Below are 15,098 nucleotides of genomic sequence, written 5' to 3' on the forward strand. Positions count from 1 at the left end.
CTTACAAGCTCTTAACACAAAAATCTCAAGGGATTCGATGATGATTGTCTAGCTACCATTTATGTCATAGGAATCCCAGTTCAATGCATTTTATTTCTATTTTTATATTATTCTGGATATTTATTAGACAAAATCCTAAAATATGTCAAATATACTTACATTTCATTGATGATCTTCCTCTATTGTGAATAACATTTAAGTTGCTATGAAGTTTTTGTAACAAATACATGTTTCTAGTTTTCCTCTTCAATACAAACTGCCACAAGGAGATAACTTAAATATATATGAGTTTGGGGAATTAAGTAAGAGTTTAACTCACTTTTACCTGTTTGAACTGAATCATGATGTCTTTAGAAAGCTCCATGTCTTTAAACATTCCTTCAAGTTTGCTGGTGAAAGCAGCTCCACACTCTATTAAAGATGTTTGTATATTTATAATAATTTAGCATTGTAAACAAAAGAATTTCAAATGGGAAACACGAACTGTAAAACTTATTTTAGCATAAAATATGATCTGTAACTACTCATAAGAAAAAAAAAAAAACCTTACCCCACAGTGTATGAACCACTAATTAAAATTATTTAATACTGTAGTAACCTTAGCCTCTATTCTAGAATAAAATAAATGAGTTTTTCCTCTCTTTTTTCAAGGTAGGGTCTTGCTTTAGCCCAGGCTGATCTGGAATTCACTATGTAGTCTCAGGGTGAACTTGAACTCATGGCAATCCTCCTACCTCTGCCTCCCAAGTGCTGGAATTAAAGGTGTGCGCCACCACACCCAGCTAATGGAAACTTTTGTACAAATACAAGAACAATGTTGTATCTTTATAAAAAGCCAACATCTCTGGATATGAACAATTGGATGTAAATCTCATGAACTTCTTAAGGTAATGTTTTAAAAACGTATATAAAATGGTTGGCAAGCAAGGTGTTTAATTAAAATCATAAAAATTCAGCAAACATTTCCCCTCAGAAATCAAAGAGACAGAGAATGACCAAACATACCATGTTTGAGTTTGGACAGCATTGACTTTTCAGCATCTACAGATGCACTCTTCCCAACTAACAGGCGTTTGGCCAGATCCTTCTTATAGAAGGCCTCAAAAACATCTTTGCCTGAATTAAATCAAAATACAACACTCATGATGTTGCAATGAAAGTTCACACTAATAACTTTAAATGGATTAATAAAGCACAGCATTATTTCCAATTATTTCACTTTATGTATTATATCCAAGCTTATTAAATGGAACAACATTAGATACCGCTTTTTTATTTGCTTTAGATATCTTGGCTAGACATTTTAAATGCTATATATATATATTGTGAAGAACTAAGGAGTGCATTAACTTTTCTACAGAGAAAACCTTAGTTGAATCGTACTTTAAACACCAAAATTCGAGATTAAAACAAGTAGCAAATTCCAGGTTCTTCATAGTGGAAAAGTGAAAACACACGGCAATTCAGCAACATTCCTTAAGTGCCCACAATGAATTAAATAAATTGAAGGAATAAGACAATTTTAATAACCTTTAATTCCCTTCAGGTTAAAAATACTTGCTAGTCTCTCCAGGAATGCTTTGATTGTTTGTCTGGCTTGTTTTTGTGAGAGAGGCCCTTGCTATGAAGCCTTGGCTTGGTAGTTTGTAGCGTTGGATGGCCTCAAGCTAACAGCAATCTTGCTGTTCAAAGAAAAATATTAAAGTCGCAATGAGCACTTACCATAGATAAATCTAAATATGATCATAATTTTATCTAACATTTTCTCAAGCTCTTCATCTGTAGCTTCTTTGTTGCCTGCACGAAGCTTTGAATCTACATACTTAGCTAAAATGGAGAAGAAAAAAATGGTTAATGACCACGGGTATCTACAAGGTACTGGTCATGACACATACTCAAACAGGAATATAAAAGTGAGTTTTTTGGTATTCTGTGTGTATGCATGTATGTATATGTAATTATAAGTCTCCAAAGTAAGGAACTTGAGTAACTTGTTCAATGCCAATGTCTAATCAACTTAAACCTGTGTCTTCCAAATATTGACAGAGCCAGAACATATCTGCTCTAATAGTTATTAAAATGGGGTATGGCATGATAGAGATGACTTAGCAATTAAGGCACTTGTCTGCAAAACCAATGGACCCAGATTCAATTCCTTAGGGCCTACATAAAGCCAAAGGAATTGAGCATACCAGGGCCTATCGCCACTGCAAAGGCACTCAAAACACATGCATTACTCTTCTGCATCTGGCTCACATGGTTTCTAGGGAACTGAACCTGGGTCCTTAGGCTTTGTAGACAAGTACCTTAACTGTTAAGCCATCTCTCCAACCTGGAAAGCATTCTTAGACATTACTTTCCTTTATTTTAAAATATGTGACAGATTTTTTTTTGTTTTTAATTTTGTTTTTGTTTTTCTATTTTGTTTTCAAGGTAGAATCTCTTTCCGGCTCAAGCTAACAAGAAATTCACTAGTCTCTGGCTGGCCTCAAACTCTTGTTAATCTACCCTCCTCCCTCTACCTCCCTAGTCCTGGGATTAAAGTTGTTTTATAATTTTTTATTGACAATTTTCATTCATGTACATAATGTATTTTGGTCACAATACACTCCCATTACCTTCTTTTATCACCTTCCATAACATTACTTTTCAATTTTCTTTTTTCTTTTTTTCCAAGTCAGGGTTGCATCTAGCCCAGCCTGGCCTTAAACTCAAGGCAATCCTCCTACCTACCTTAGCCTCCTATAGTGCTGTGACTAAAAGCTTACACCACCACACTTTGATCCAAACATTACTTTTCTAGTCATATAAATCAGATACACTACAGAAGAAAAGATGTATAACTCCCCCCACAACCTTCCCCGAGAAGTGTCTTGCTCTAGCCCAGGTTGACCTAAATTCACTATGTAACCTCAGGCTGGCCTCAAACTCTCAGCAACTCTTATACCTCTGTCTCACAAGTACTGGGATTAAAGGTGTGCACCACCACATCTGGCAAAATTTTTAAATAATATTTTATTTATTAGCATGTGTATGCATGTGCCAGGATCCTTTGCCACTGTAAATTAATGTCAGATTCTTGCACCCCTTTTTGCATTTGGCTTTATGAGGGTGCTAGGGAATTGATCTTGGGCCAACAAACTTTGCAAGCAAGTGCCATTTACTGCTGAGCCATCTCCCCAGGCCCAAAATACTTGAAGGAAAATAATTGAAGGAAAATACTTGAAGGGAAATGAAACAGACTTCATCCTTTTGACAGTTGACCCAGTCCTTCTCAGGGCACTTCTGTAACAGTAGTGAGTAAATGCATAGGAAAACCTGAGAAGTACTACATATACCACATCTGACATTAACTGGGCCCATATTATTTATCTTCATCATAAACTTTATCCCCTCCACTGGTTACCAATATTTCATGCTGCACTTTTCTATACCCTTAACTGTGAGTGAGCCTGCCTCAGGTCTAAATCAGTAGCAACTTGAAAAACAGATAATCAAACTTCCTATCATTGTAAGTACATAGGGGTCAATGTTCTAGTTCACAAAATATATATATCATGTTTGAGATGAGGCTTTTCAGATGCTCTTTAGAATAAAGGACTCTACCTCCATGATCTTTTTTTTTAAATTTTTTTAAAATTATTTATTTATTTATTTATTCGAGAGCGACAGACAGAGAGAAAGACAGATAGAGGGAGAGAGAGAGAATGGGCGCGCCAGGGCTTCCAGCCTCTGCAAACAAACTCCAGACGTGTGCGCCCCCTTGTGCATCTGGCTAATGTGGGACCTGGGGAACCGAGCCTTGAACCGGGGTCCTTAGGCTTCACAGGCAAGCGCTTAACCGCTAAGCCATCTCTCCAGCCCATACCTCCATGATCTTAAAGACACTCTTGAGACTTGGTATTATCAGTTATACATTGCCAAAAAATGAGGTGTTGGTATGCCACAGCCTTGCTAAATTTCAAATTGAAAGTTTATCAACACAGTAACATTAAATAACTGGAAAAAGAATTGAGCTGGGGGTGGTAGCACACGCCATTAACCCCAGCACTGGAGAGGCAGAGGTAGGAGGATTGCCATGAGTTCGAGGCCACCCTGAGGCTACACAGTGAATTCCAGGTCAGCCTGTGCTAGAGTGTGACCCTACCTTAAAAAAAAAAATTGAAAACTTACCTATAAGTTCAGCTGGTTTATTTGGCCTTTTATTAATGAATGTTTCAAATGCTTCTTTCATGGCATTGATAAATTTTTCATTCTTCAGAAAGCAGATATCAATTATATGGTCAACCTTATCTTTAAAATCCAGCAATTCTTGGACCATCGTTTTATCTTTTTCAGGATTAATAACAATAGTGCTCCCAAAAGCCTAAAAGTAAAAATTAGTACTTTTTTACTTGATTACCTATAATAAAACAATCCCAAAATCATATTCTAAGTTAGCACATGTACATAAAATATCCTAAAAGAGAAAGCTTTTGTTGTTGTTGTTGTTTTTGAGGAAGGGTCTTACTCTAGCTTGGGCTTACCTGGATTTTATTTTCACTTTGTACTCTGCCTTCCAACTGCTAGGATTAAAGGCATGCACCACCATGCCTGTCTGAAAAAGCTATTTTTTAAAAAAGGAAAAGTGCTGGAGAGATGGCTCAGAGGTTAAGGAACTTAACTTGAAAGCCTAATGACTGGAGTTCGATTCTCCAGTACCCAGTAAAGCCAGATGCACAAAGTGGCACATACATATAGAGTTTATTTTGCAGGGTCTAGAGGTCCTGGTGTGCCCATTCTCTTCCTCTCCCTTCCTCCCTCTCTCCCCCAGGGAGGCAGAGGTAGGAGGATCACTGTGAGTTGGAGGCCATGCTGAGACTACATAGTGAATACCAGAAGAGCCTGGGCTAGAACAAGACCCTACTTCAAAAAACCAACAACAACAACAGAAGAAGATAATAGACTTGGCCAAAAAAAAAAAAAAAAAAAACTAAGATTGAAAACTCTTATTCCCACATTCAGTGCTTTAAGTCTTAGAGACAGAAATCACATCAAACATCACTCAGATTTTATTGCTGATGTGCCATATGGCTATCATTCACAGGCTGACTTCTAAACATTTTCATTAAAAAATTCCAACCAGGCATGATGGCTTATATTTATAATCCCAGCACTGGGGAAGCTGGGGTGTGAGGATTGCCATGAGTTCAATCGAGATCAGCATGGGCTACAGAGTGAATTTCATCTGAGCATGGTGATGCTTGCCTTTAATACCAGCACTCAGGAGGCAGAGGTAGGAGGGTCACTGTGTATTTGAGGCCACCTGAAGACAACATAGTGAATTCCAAGTCAGCTTGAGCTAGAGAGAGACCCTACATCAAAAAAACAACAAAAAACAAATCTTCCTTAAAGATACACTTTTTTTTTTTTCAAGGTAGGGTCCCACTCTAGCCCAGGCTGACCTGAAATTCACTATGGAGTCTCAAGGTGGCCTTGAACCCATGGCAATCCTCCTACCTCTGCCTCCTGAGTGCTGGGATTAAAGGCGTGCGCCACCATGTCCAGCAAGATACACTAGTTTTTAGCAAGAAATGCTTATTGATACTTGTTCTGGGCATCCAGATTATAAATCATGAGAGAGAAACATCACAGGCAAATTGGATTTAATACCTTGATGTATTCAATCCACTGTTGCAAGAGAACCTGAACTCCTCCTCGAACTCTGCTGAAGAGCTGATACAGGAGAGACAAATCTTGAATTCGGTTTTCATCAAGGAGATTATTTAAGCCTGAATTTTGAAACATTTTGGCATTAGATATATAATCAAAAAAGCAAACAGTTATCAGATACTTCTGTGTGGCACATGCCTTTATTTAATGAATTAATTTATTTGGAGGGGAGGTAGAGAGAATGGGTGCACCAGGGCCTCCAGCCACTGCAAATGAACTCCGAACACATGCGCTCCCTTGTGGATCTGGTTTACGTGGGTTCTGGGGAATCAACCTGGGGTCCTTAGGCTTTGCAGACAAACACCTTAACCACTAAGCCATTTTCCCAGCCCCAGTTATCAGATATTTTAATGAAACATAAATTGCTACTGCTCACTGGTCTGAACTACACCTAAATTAGATGTGACTAAAATTCAAGTTATTCTGTAAAGTTTCTGAGAATTATTACAAGTGTTTGTTTTTACATGCTAAGAAGAAAACATCACATACTCACTCTTTGGACCAGGTGGCGGCTCACTCCCTTTAATCCCAGCATTTGGGGAATGGTGAATTAGGAAAATATAATGAGTTCAAGGCTGGGTCTGGACTAAAGTGAAACACTACCTCAAAAATATAAATGAGCTGGAAACATGGCTTAGTGGTTAAAGCACTTACCTGTAAAGCCAAAGGATTCAGACCTGATTCACCAGAACCCACGTCAGCCAGATGCACAAGGGGGTGCATGCATCTGGAGTTAGTTTTCAGTGTCTGGAGGCCCTGGCACACCCATTCACTCTCTCTCAAATGTATGTATGTATATGCATATGTATACATATGAATGTGCGTGCGTACATGCGTGTATAGACAAATGGGCTGGAGAGATGGCTCACTGGTTAAGGCACTTGCCAGCAAAGCCTAATAACCAGGGTTTGATGCCCCAGTGCCCATGTGAAGCAAGCCAGATGCATAGAGTGGCAAATGTATCTAGAGTTTATTTACAGTGTCTTGAGGCCCTGGCATGCCCATTCATATTCTCTCTCTCTCATTCCTCATAAATAAATTAAAAAATACACATGCAACAAAGAAACTACAACAACAAAGAAAAAACCTTGGGCCAGGCATGGTGACACATGCCTCTAATCCAGCACTAGAGAGGCAGGAGGATCACTGTGAATTAAAGGCCACCCTGTGACTATATAGTGAATTTCAGGCCAGCCTGGGCTAGAGTGAGACCCTACCTCAAAAAAAAAAAAAATGACAACAACAACAGCAACAAAAAAAACACTTTAGCCAGGCGTATTGGCGGACACCTTTAATCCCAGCACTCAAAAGGCAGAGGTAGGAGGATCGATGAGAGTTCAAGGCCACCCTGAGAATAAAGAGTGAATTCCAGGTTAACCTGGGCTAGAGTGAGACCTTATCTTGAAAAATAAAAGACACGGGGGCAAAAAAATGTCTTTCCTTACTATATTTACATGTTAAAATTCAAAAATTGGGGGCTGGAGAGATTGCTTAGTGGTTAAGCACTTGCCTGTGAAGCCTAAGGACCCCGATTTGAGGGTCGATTCCCCAGGACCCACGTTAGCCAAATGCACAAAGGGGCGCACGCGTCTAGAGCTCATCTGCAGTGGCTGGAGGCCCTGGTGTGAGCATTCTCTCTCTTTGTCACTATCTGCCTCTTTGTCACTCTCAAATAAATGAATAAAAATAAACAAAAAAATTTTTAAATATGGGCTGGTGCCAAGCATGGTGGCACATGCCTTTAATCCCAGCACTCGGGAGGTAGAGGTAGGAGGAACACTGTTGAGTTTGAGGCCACCCTGACTACACAGTGAATCCAAGGTCAGTCTGAGCTAGAGTGACATCCTACCTAAAAAAAAAAAAAAAAAAAAAAGGCTGGAGAGATGGCTTAGCCATTAAGGCATTTGCCTGCAAAGCCATGTTCAATTCTCCAGGACCCATGTAAGCCAGATGCACAAGGTACCACGTGTGTCAGGAGGTCATTTGCAACAGGTGGAGGTTCTGGCGTGCCTATATTCTTATTTTCTCTCTCCCTCTCAAATAAATAAATTCAAAATTTGTCATTATTTCTGTTTTATGCTCAGTAGTGTGAAGGATGATCTCAGGGTATTCATGAATATTGGCTAAGGGCTCTTTTACTGAACCACACCCTCAGGCCCCCCAGTTTCCCTACTCTTCTTTTTAGTTTTGCTGGGCAGTTAATGAAATTGGCTCCTCCAAAGTTAACTACAATGAATATGGACTGAGAGTTGTCTATCCTTAGAAATGTAGCCACATACTAGGAAGTGTTTTCAATGGCAGAATTATTTCCAAAATAAAATTCCCCACCAGTTTGCCATTATAACTTTAAAAATAATTTACAAATTGCTAGTTACCTTTCTGAAGAATTGCTGTTAAGTGTTCACCTAGAAGTTGTTTTTCTACAGTAGCAATTAGTGACTTCCTAAAAGGGAAAAATATTGAAATTATTGACCTTCTTGAAAAACTAAAGCCTCTCCCACAGGGGGAAAATCAACTCATTTTACAATTTCAATATTCGTATCCTATGTGTATCAATTTAATAGCATTCCAAGTTATTCTATACCTAGAGAAGAAAAAACAGTTTATATGTATTTTAAATTTTTTATTTATTTGAAAGAAAAATACACTCAAAGAAGCAGACAGAGTAAGTGAGTATCAGAGCCTCCTACCACTGCAAACAACTCCAGATGCATGTACCACCTTGTGCATCTGACTTTACACACGTACCGAATGCAAGCCATCAGGCTTTACAAGTGCCTTTGACTGCTGAACCATCTCCCTAGCCCCAGTGTGTATTTTAGAACTTGATTTACATCTTTAAGTGGTCTTTCTGTGGCTGGCATGTTCCAAGTTCCTCTGCTTTTTATTAAGAAGTTTTTTATGCTGTTTAATGAAACCCCTTGTTTGGTAAGATTTAACAAAGTACAGAAACAGTTTTTCCCATAAACATCCAGGCATGGTGTTGCTCACCTATAATCCCAAAACTCAGGAGACTGGCATGGAGGATGATGAGTTTCAGGCCAGCTTGGGCTACATACTGAGTGGTAGGACAGCCAGGGCAACTTAACAAAACCCCACTTCAAACAAAAATATTCATAACAACAGAAAAAAAAACATTTTAAGGATCACATAAGTCCCTAATACTATTTTTAAATATTTATTTGCTTGAGTGAAAGAGAGACAGTCAGAGAGGGAGAGAGAAAGAATGGGAACGCCAGAGCCTCTCTCTCGTCATTGCAAACCAACTCCAGAGCTATGCACCACTTTGTGCATCTGGATTTACATGGGTACTGGGGAATCAAACCTGGGCTGTCAGACTTTGCAAACAAGCCCCTTTAACTGCTGTACCATCTCTCTAGCCCTATAATACTATTTTTAAATTATATCCTAAATATACACATAAAACCAATAATCATATCCTTGAATAAATCTAATTAACTAAGGAAAATAGTATGCTGAAGTTTGTATTATGAAAACAATTGTTAAAGACTACATATACTTGAAAAATATTACTAACATGTTAAGATGCCTACAGTGGTTTAAAGTGTTTTACCAACAGTTTTAAGACTATTGGACTACTTGTAAACACTGCCAATAACAAGTTTAAAAATAAAGTAAAACCAGCAAAAAAGACTGTTAGGCTGAGTTTGTCATACTTACTGGGTGGTTTGATCTAAGTAAGTAATAAGTCTGTCTGCTTCTTCTTCTAGGCGTTTGTTAACATGATGAAGATACTCAGGAACCTACAAAGATAGTTTTTTTTTATATTATTGTTTTCCTCCCCTTAAATCATTCAGAAAATGTCAAGTCCAAAAGATCCTGGGAGCAGCCCTGTCAAATGTGACAGGGTTGAATCATATGTAAAATTAGAGGTAGTTTATGATCCAGAATTCTGGCCTTTAAGAAGAGAGAAAAGAAAGGAGCACCTAAGTGAGAGATGAGCACCATCATGTGGGGAAGATAAATGCAAAGGGCATTTATGTTTTACAATGTAATGTTTACTAAAAGAGACAGTGGATTTATGAATCATGATTGTTAAATACCTCTCGTTCTTGCATTAATTTTTGACCTTCAGCTGCATAAAGCCGGTTAGTTTCTTCCAAAAATCGTTGCTCAAAAGAATCTTGATAAATCTTAAAGGGAACAAAATGAAAGATTTCATTTGCTCCGTATTCAGTGAACACCTACGTGAACAGTACTGTGAACATGCATTTCAAACATCAAACTAGAAACAGCAATCAGATCTGTAGGTAGCAAATGTAGTGACTTACTTGCAAATCAGACAGCATGCTTAAAAGGCTTCTGAGTAAACTTCTATCAATTGCTTCACCATTCCGTTCCCTCTCAATCAAGAGAAGGATGCCATCAATCGTTTTATTTTGGACTTTCTGGTCACTTATAATGTGAGCCCTAAATAACTCCAACCCCATGTCCCTAAAATTAAAAGAAAAAATAACACTTATCATCTAAATTGATAATATTACTTGTCTGAATAGGTTTGTTTAACTTATCAAATGTTTATTAAGGGTCCAGGCTTTAAAGCAGCAATTGTAAAAGGGTAAAATCCACACTTAATATTGATTGACACTATGAAAGCATACAGGAACTCATTGCCTTTAATGTGATCTGAAGCTGGATTTCTCTCTTCCTCCATAACTAAGTTTTGTTTTGTATTTTGTCTAGTGGAATCTTCTTTGGTTAAATCAAAAGATAAAATTAGTTCAAATACATAAAACAATTTTCATTGACCTGATACTAAAAGCTTATTAGGTCATTTATGAACTTGCTTCAGAGGTACAAAACCAGTGATTTCCAATCACTGCTACAGGTATATGCTAAGCACCAAGTGAGGGATGAATTCATTGTACTATTTCACTTTTATGAACATATAGATTATTTCTTAACAGGGTTACAAGAAAAAAATGCATGAAATCTTAATGATCAGCAGTTATCAGGCTTCAGTCACAGAAACTCTGGGACAAGCTTTACCCGGGCCTGACAAAAAATTCTGCATGCATTAATATATGCCAAGGAATGTTAGTTATCTTCAACATTAGCAACAGGTTATAAAAAAGCAACTAGAGGGCTGGAGAGATGGCTTAGCGGTTAAGCGCTTGCCTGTGAAGCCTAAGGACCCCGGTTCGAGGCTCGGTTCCCCAGGTCCCACGTTAGCCAGATGCACAAGGGGGCGCACGCGTCTGGAGTTCGTTTGCAGAGGCTGGAAGCCCTGGCACGCCCATTCTCTCTCTCCCTCTATCTGTCTTTCTCTCTGTGTCTGTCGCTCTCAAATAAATAAATAAAAAATTAAAAAAAAAAAAAGCAACTAGAACCTGCATGTTAGTATTCAGGAGAATATTCCCAATATGGCTTATTTTATTTCAGTGAAATAACTGATTGACTATGATCTATAACAAATCTTTCATAACAATTTTCTGGCATCCTTACCAAATGGAGGGTAGCATTGAATTCTGAAGAACGTAAGTTCTATCCAGAAACAAAAAAATGCTCCTGATCATTATCTGTCAAAAAAAAATCAAACAATATTTGTATTTTGTAAAACCGAAATATCTGCTGTCAATAAAATAAGGAAAATGAAAGGTTTTATATTAGACTAAAAGCTAGCATGCAGATAAACACACCTATCTGAAAAATGCCCATACCATTCTGATTATTTATTTTTTTGTTTGTTTTACACTCCAGCTCAGGCTGACCTGGAGTTCACTATGTAGTTTCAGGGTGACCTCTAACTCACGGTGATACCTCTGCCTTCCAAGTGCTGGAATTAAAGGCCTGTGCTGACACCATGCCCAGCTTAAATTGTTTTATTGTAGCAGGGCGTGGTGGCGCACACCTTTAGTCCCAGTATTCCAGAGGCAGAGGTAGGAGGAGTGTTGTGATTTCGAGGCCACCCTGAGACTACATAGTGAATTCCAGGTCAGCCTGGGCTACAGTGAGACCCTACCTCAAAAACAAATTTTTTCACAGGTAATAAAACAATAAATGGGGCTACAGCTGTGATGGATGACAGAATAAAGTAACCTTAAATGAGATATATTCACTTTCATTAACAACCAACTTAACAAAAATAAAAACAAAGACAGATGTGGTCACTAATGCTAACTGTAATCCTACTTAGTACTATACAGGCTGAAGCAGGAAGATCATAGTGAGTTTGAGCCAACCTGGCTACATAGTGAGTTCTTAGCAAACCTGGATTCTAGAGTGGCACCCTATATCAAAAAAGAAAACAACAACAAAAAAAGACTGAGACAAAAGTCATTCCAAAATGCTGGTTTACCTTTCATTGCAGTTTTAAAGTAAAAATTCAACCAGGGGCTGGAGAGAGAGCTTAGCAGTTAAGGTGCTTGCCTGCCATGTTCGATTCCCCAGGACTGATGTAAGCCAGATGCAAAAAGTGGCACGTGTCTGGAGTTTGTTTGCAGGGGCTGGAGGCCCTGCCCACTCTCTCTCCCCATCTCTCTCTGCCTCTTTCTCTCTCTCAAATAAATAAAATTAAAATAAACATGTAAAGCTGGGGTTTGGTGGTGTACACCTTTAATCCCAGTACTCTTGAGTGGAAGAAATAGGAGGATCACCATGAATTTGAGGCCAGCCTGGACTAGAGTGAGACCCTACCTCGAAAAAAATAAAAACAAACAAACAAACAAAAAAACAACCAGAATTAGGTTTTTATTTGTGGTTTTTCAAGGTAGAGTCTCACTCTAGCCCAGGCTGACCTGGAATTCACTGTGTAGTCTCAGGGTGGCCTTGAGCTAGGATTAAAGGCTTGCGCCACCACACCCAGCTCCAGAATTAGTTCTTAATTCAGAAACAGCGGTTACTGAGATAATCTTTTCTATTACAAAATTATTATTCTTGTAATTAATATATACTGATCGGTTGTGCAAAGTAATGGATTTAATTAAACTTTTTTTTGTTTGTTTTTCAAAGCAGGGTCTCACTCTAGCACAAGGTGACCTGGAAATCACTCTGTAGTCCCAGGTTGCCCTTGAACTCACAGCAATTACAGCAACACTATGCCAGGCTGAACTTTTTTTTCAATTTTGATTTATTTGCAAGCAGAGACAGAGAGAATGGGCATACCAGGGCCTCTAGCCACTGCAAATGAACTCAGGATGCAGATACCACTTTGTGTACCTGGCATTATGTGGGTACTTGAGAATTGAACCAGAGTCATTAGGATATGCAAGCAGTGCCTATAACTGCTGAGCCACCTTCCAGCCCCAAAGCTAGGGAATTACAAATTCAAGGTCACTCTGGGGTACATAGAGAAAACCTGTCTCAAAAGAAACTAACCAGTAAAATGAAAGTACTGTACAATACATATATGAAAATGCTGTAATGGTGTTAAAGAGATGGCTCAGAGGTTAAGGGTACTTGCTAACAAGGACTGATGGTCCAGGTTCAATTCATCAGTTCCTACATAACGCCACATGCATTTGGATTTCGTTTGCCGTAGCAAGAGGCCTGTCATGCCCATTTTCTCTCTCTGCTTGCAAATGAATATATAAAAATAATTTTTTAATGTTTTGTTTATGAATTTACTTAACAGAGAAAGACAGAAAGAGAGAGAGAATGGGTGTGCCAGGGCTTCCAGCCACTGCAGACAAACTCTAGATGCGTGTGCCCCCTTATGCAACTGGCTTACATGGGTCCAGGGGAATTGAACCTGGGTCCTTTAGCTTTGTAGGCAAACACCTTAACTGCTAAGCCATCCCTCCAGCCCTAAAAATACTTTTTAAAATGGTATAATGAAGCCAGGCAAGGTGGCTCACACCTTTAACCCTAGCACTTGGGAGGTAGAGGTAGGAGGATTTCTGAGAGTTCCAGTTAGATCCTACCATGAAAAAAAGTAATTCTCCAGCCTCTGCATCCTGAATGCTGGGAGTACAAATGTGCACTGCCACACATTTTCTGTATAGTGCTAAGGACAGAATCCAGGCTATCACACTGTCTAGACACTGAAGTGCTTTAACACTAAGTTATACTTCCAATCCCTCTAAAAAAGTCTTCAAAACATTCTGGTACCTGAATTAAAAAAAAATGCATTTAGGCAGAAATGTAATATTAAGTACTGTTTCCAACTTACCATTTGCCTACAATGATTTTGCCAGCATCTATCAATCTTCTTTAGAAAAAGAACACTATCCAAGGAATCCATGAGATATACATTAAGGTTATTTTTTAAAGCTTTTTACAAATAAATGAATGTAAAACAAGGACATATTTGTCACAAAGATACTCTATGTACTGAATGAAGTTGAAGAGAAATTATAAAACACTGTTTTGTAAGCTACAGATCTCACTATATGCCTTTAAAAACTAATCTTAAAGCTGGGCGTGAGGACGCATGCCTTTAATCCCAGCACTCTGGAAGCCAAGGTAGGAGGATCAATCATCATGAGTTTGAGGCCACACTGAGACTACATACTGAATTCCAGGTCAGCCTGAGCTAGAGTGAGACCCTACCTTGGAGAAAAAAAAAAGAAAAAAGAAAGAAAAAAGGAAAACAAAAAATATAATCTTAATAAGCCTTGAAAAACCAAATCTCTTAGACAGGAGAGATTGCTTAGTGGTTAAAAAGACATTTGATTGCAAGGCCTGATGGCCCAGGCTCGATTGTACAGTACCCATGTAAACCCAGATGCACAAAGTGGCACATATGTCTGGAGCTCATGTGCAGTGGCAGGAGGCCTGGCTGTGTCCGTTCTTTCTCTCTCTGCTTACAAATAAATAAATCACCTTATACATAACTGAGAAACATGTATCCTGTTTAAGATTTCCTTTAATGCGCTGGAGAGATGGCTTAGTGGTTAAGCGCTTGCCTGTGAAGCCTAAGGACCCCCGTTCAAGGCCTGATTCCCCAGGACCCATGTTAGCCAGATGCACAAGAGGTCACACACATCTGGAGTTCGTTTGCAGTGGCTGGAGGCCCTGGCATGCCCATTCTCCCTCTCTCTCTCTCTCTCTCTCTCTCTCTCTCTCTGCCTCTTTCTCTCTGTCTGTTGCTCTCAAATAAATAAATAAAAGCAAAAGAAATTTAAAAAAGATTTCCTTTAAATGGAACACTGTGGGAGGGCAGGGGAGAATGTAAGAGCCACAGAGTGGGAAGGCATACTTCAGGGCACTGTCACCCCAACATGAACCCACTGGCACAGTCATGGCTCCCAGTGGTTACTAATCCTCCCACAAGACCTGCACTGTTCAGAGCCCATTAACATTTTCAGGATGGAGGACAAATGGAATGAAACAACAAAACAAAGGAAAAACAACCATGAAGGAGGGTCCTCAGTGGATGGCGGAGGGGGAGAGGGACAAGAGAGGGAAACAGAATGGGAACATAG

General features: G+C 39.0%; 1 protein-coding gene across 3 annotated transcripts in view; it reads right to left on the reverse strand.

The window, feature by feature from the left end:
- Cul4b (cullin 4B) overlaps positions 1-15,098 on the reverse strand; it is a 62,929-nt gene that overhangs the window by 23,259 nt on the left and 24,572 nt on the right. For 2 of the 3 annotated variants that reach the window (XM_045140244.1, XM_045140246.1), the window contains exons 5-15: positions 13,844-13,913; positions 11,179-11,252; positions 10,005-10,167; positions 9,777-9,866; positions 9,394-9,476; positions 8,088-8,155; positions 5,653-5,771; positions 4,174-4,366; positions 1,723-1,827; positions 1,006-1,116; positions 320-411 (exon numbers count right to left, since the gene is read on the reverse strand). In XM_045140244.1, coding sequence (XP_044996179.1) covers positions 320-411; positions 1,006-1,116; positions 1,723-1,827; positions 4,174-4,366; positions 5,653-5,771; positions 8,088-8,155; positions 9,394-9,476; positions 9,777-9,866; positions 10,005-10,167; positions 11,179-11,252; positions 13,844-13,913 — 1,168 coding nt within the window. The remainder of the gene's footprint in view (positions 1-319; positions 412-1,005; positions 1,117-1,722; positions 1,828-4,173; positions 4,367-5,652; positions 5,772-8,087; positions 8,156-9,393; positions 9,477-9,776; positions 9,867-10,004; positions 10,168-11,178; positions 11,253-13,843; positions 13,914-15,098) is intronic. The other variant, XM_045140245.1, reaches the window with a different exon arrangement.

This window comes from Jaculus jaculus, chromosome X, assembly GCF_020740685.1.
Source record: "Jaculus jaculus isolate mJacJac1 chromosome X, mJacJac1.mat.Y.cur, whole genome shotgun sequence".
Lineage (NCBI taxonomy): Eukaryota > Metazoa > Chordata > Mammalia > Rodentia > Dipodidae > Jaculus > Jaculus jaculus.